The 2,963-nt window shown below is 38.0% G+C and overlaps 1 protein-coding gene across 1 annotated transcript; it reads right to left on the bottom strand.

The window, feature by feature from the left end:
• Positions 1-2,144: 2,144 nt before the first annotated feature.
• On the bottom strand, positions 2,145-2,738 carry LOC106297405. Its single transcript, XM_013733648.1, has one exon. The coding sequence runs from the start codon at positions 2,736-2,738 to the stop codon at positions 2,145-2,147; it is 594 nt and encodes a 197-aa protein (XP_013589102.1).
• Between the last annotated feature and the right edge of the window lie 225 nt (positions 2,739-2,963).

Below are 2,963 nucleotides of genomic sequence, written 5' to 3'. Positions count from 1 at the left end.
GAGGGTGTGGTTAAGGAGAGTGTTAATGGGTCTCCTCTGCCTGACCTGAACTTCGCTGACAACATCGAAGACCCGCAGACGTCACGAAAAAGCAAGAGGCAGAAAATGGTTCCTTCAGATCTTGTAGAAAATTACCACTGTGGCCCTCATATTTTATCAAGATTGAGGCGATCACAGAAGTTTGTTTTCATTTGGTATGACCAGAGAGAAGTGGAGAGGAAGTTTTTAAAACTGTCTCATCAACTAGCCTGCAATAGGTACTTCCACCGTTGTTCTCTTATTTTCTTGGAAGATAACTAGCTCATTTAGTTATATTAATATTGTTGAATTCTTTACAGTGTAATAAACGTTGCTGGATTATCCGTTTCGTCAAAGGAAATTATACTAATTGCTGAAAGATCCAGGATTTTTCCTCCTAAGGTATGTTAATTGTTGGTACTTCGTATAACTACCTGGCGATAGTTGGACGACCTTTAATATTTTCATAACTGTGACATGTTTTTTCGTTTACAGGTTGTTGATATACTGATACATCTTGTACGTTCCGTTGTATTACAACATCTGTCAAACGAAAATCTCCATAGTTGTTATTTTCTTGATACAAAGTTTGGGTCTGCACTTGTTCGGAGTTACCCGAAGTTTAAGAAGTTGAAGAATAAAGAGTCCTACAGTTTTCCAAAAGGCGTGTTGTCTCTTGTGAATGACGATGGTGGCACTCCTCTTCAGGCAAGAGGGTATTACTTTCCATTCAGTCTGGGGAAAGAACATTGGGTTGGGGTGTACTTTGACACTGTTCAGGGCCACTTTTCGGTCCTTGATTGCAATATGTCTTATTCCAATGAAGCTTCAGTGGCCAAATTTCTCACTCCCCTTCTGCATATGCTACCCTATTTGAGTACACGGGGAAGCATGGATATAGTGAGGGAGGAGGTGATGCCGTTTAGGTTTGATAGACCTAAAGTGGTTTCTCAAATCGATCATCTACCCGATTCTGGTTTAATGGCTGTGTTGTTAATGGTTACTCATGCTGTTTACGGCATTGATGCGTGTAAGAATATAAGCACAACTTCCCTTAGTGAAGAAGGGAAGAGTGCGGCGATAATGGCGTATGAGTTCAAGGAAAAGCTGTAGTTCTATAAACTAATGATTATGTTGGAGGTATTTTTCTTATGAATATTGTAACATCGACTTGAATCTTATATCTTGCGACTTGAATTTTTATGTTTGATAACGTATGGTTCAGTTTATATAATTCGAGGTTTCTGTGTTTAAGGTGTAATATAGTATTTTTATTATTATGGTATCTCATGCACACAAATTTTGAATTACTTCTTTGTCATTTTTATGGTTTCAGTCTTACTATGTTGGAGTAGTAGTCTAAGTTTGGTAAATTACGTTCATTTGTCATATCTCGTTTATATATGGTAACTATGAACGAGTATATAGATTCTGAATTTGTTTAAATATGGACATGCGCTTCCCTTATACGGTTGAAATCCTTATGTTAATCTCATTAAGTATATCCGGATATTTTCTATATTACAGGTTTTAGTGTTATGTTTCAGGTTTGTGATATCTGCATTGCTTGTTCGTTTGTTATAAGTTTTGTCAAACAGAAACAACAACTTCAACAACGAAACCGACATTGCATATTAAACACTGGCAATTACCTTAGATACATACGTTATATCTAACCCATTGTGATCTATATATGATGTATCATTGCCTTTCAACTATAATCTATATATGGTACGTTTATTATTGTTGTTTGTTTTTCAGTCACATATATTATTCTCCTATGTATTATCATACCAAACCTTAATACATTGAAAGTTGGATTTCTTATTTATTATTCAATCTCGGATATGACTACAATCCTGCCTCACTCTTAACATGGGTACTATTTTACATCGATTTATTTATTATTTTCCCATTAAAGCCCACCTTGCATATCATACACCTTCTTATTCCAAGAGTTGCCAACTTCCATTTCATAGAGTTTTCCTTTTTTATATTGCCGCTTTGCAGGTTGCGTGATTGTGTCCAGTCGTCTTACATCGACTACAAACATGCCTCTTTCTTGGATTTTTCATCTGCAGTTATATACAGTTTTTGTCATATTTATATGAGTGAACAGTATAATTTTATTGCAACGTTGTCCTTACCTTTATTTCACCGGCTGACAATATCCTCCTCTTACGGGGTCGGCCTGGAGGGCGTCTGGTTGCAGGGGGGAAGATTTCCACCCCACTTAACCCACCATTGTCTTGATGTTCTCTATCTAAACCCGTCTCACATATTGGGAAAATAGCATCTCTATACGCTGATGTAAGACGGTCCAAACTGTAGACCTCAGATACAAGAGATTCGACACTTATCTTTTCTTTGATAGCTGCGGCAATCGCATGTGAGCAAGGTATCATTAGTGTCTGGAAGGAGAAACAACTGCAACACTTTTTGGACAGGTTAACATGGAAAGACACACCATTCTTGTCCTTCACTTCGAACTGTAAAGTGTTGATGGTGTTAACTTGAAACCCACCGCTTTGTTCGAAATTGGCCTCCACTATCTCAATCACCCGTGGGGTTATCTTGCAACTGCGATGCTTCACAACATCTCTACGGTCTGCGAACCAACTCATTATCTTCGACCTAATATACTCGATCAGTGGCAATATAGGGTACGCCCTTGCTTCTCGGAGAACAGCGTTCCACGACTCTGCTATATTGCTAGTCATAATGTTCTACTGATTTCCCGCAAAATGAGCTCTTGTCCAATGCTCTAACCCAATACGAAGTAGATAGTCTGCACAATCTTGATTAATCATTTTAATTTCATTGAACACCGTATAAACTCTTCTAGAGTATAAGCCCTTGCTGCCTTGCCCACTAAGTAACTCAGATGCTTGTTCTTGAAATACGTCCGTATGTTGCGTTTAAGATGTAAAACACATGCACAATGT

This window comes from Brassica oleracea, chromosome C6, assembly GCF_000695525.1.
Source record: "Brassica oleracea var. oleracea cultivar TO1000 chromosome C6, BOL, whole genome shotgun sequence".
NCBI classification, from domain to species: Eukaryota; Viridiplantae; Streptophyta; class Magnoliopsida; order Brassicales; family Brassicaceae; genus Brassica; species Brassica oleracea.
The sequence above is the reverse complement of the archived record's forward strand: the minus strand, read 5'-3'. Positions and strand labels throughout refer to the sequence as shown.

What these genes read in the sequence shown, in the direction of transcription:
- LOC106297405 (XM_013733648.1), bottom strand. Translation starts at nt 2,738, where the DNA reads ATGACTAGCAATATAGCAGAGTCGTGGAACGCTGTTCTCCGAGAAGCA.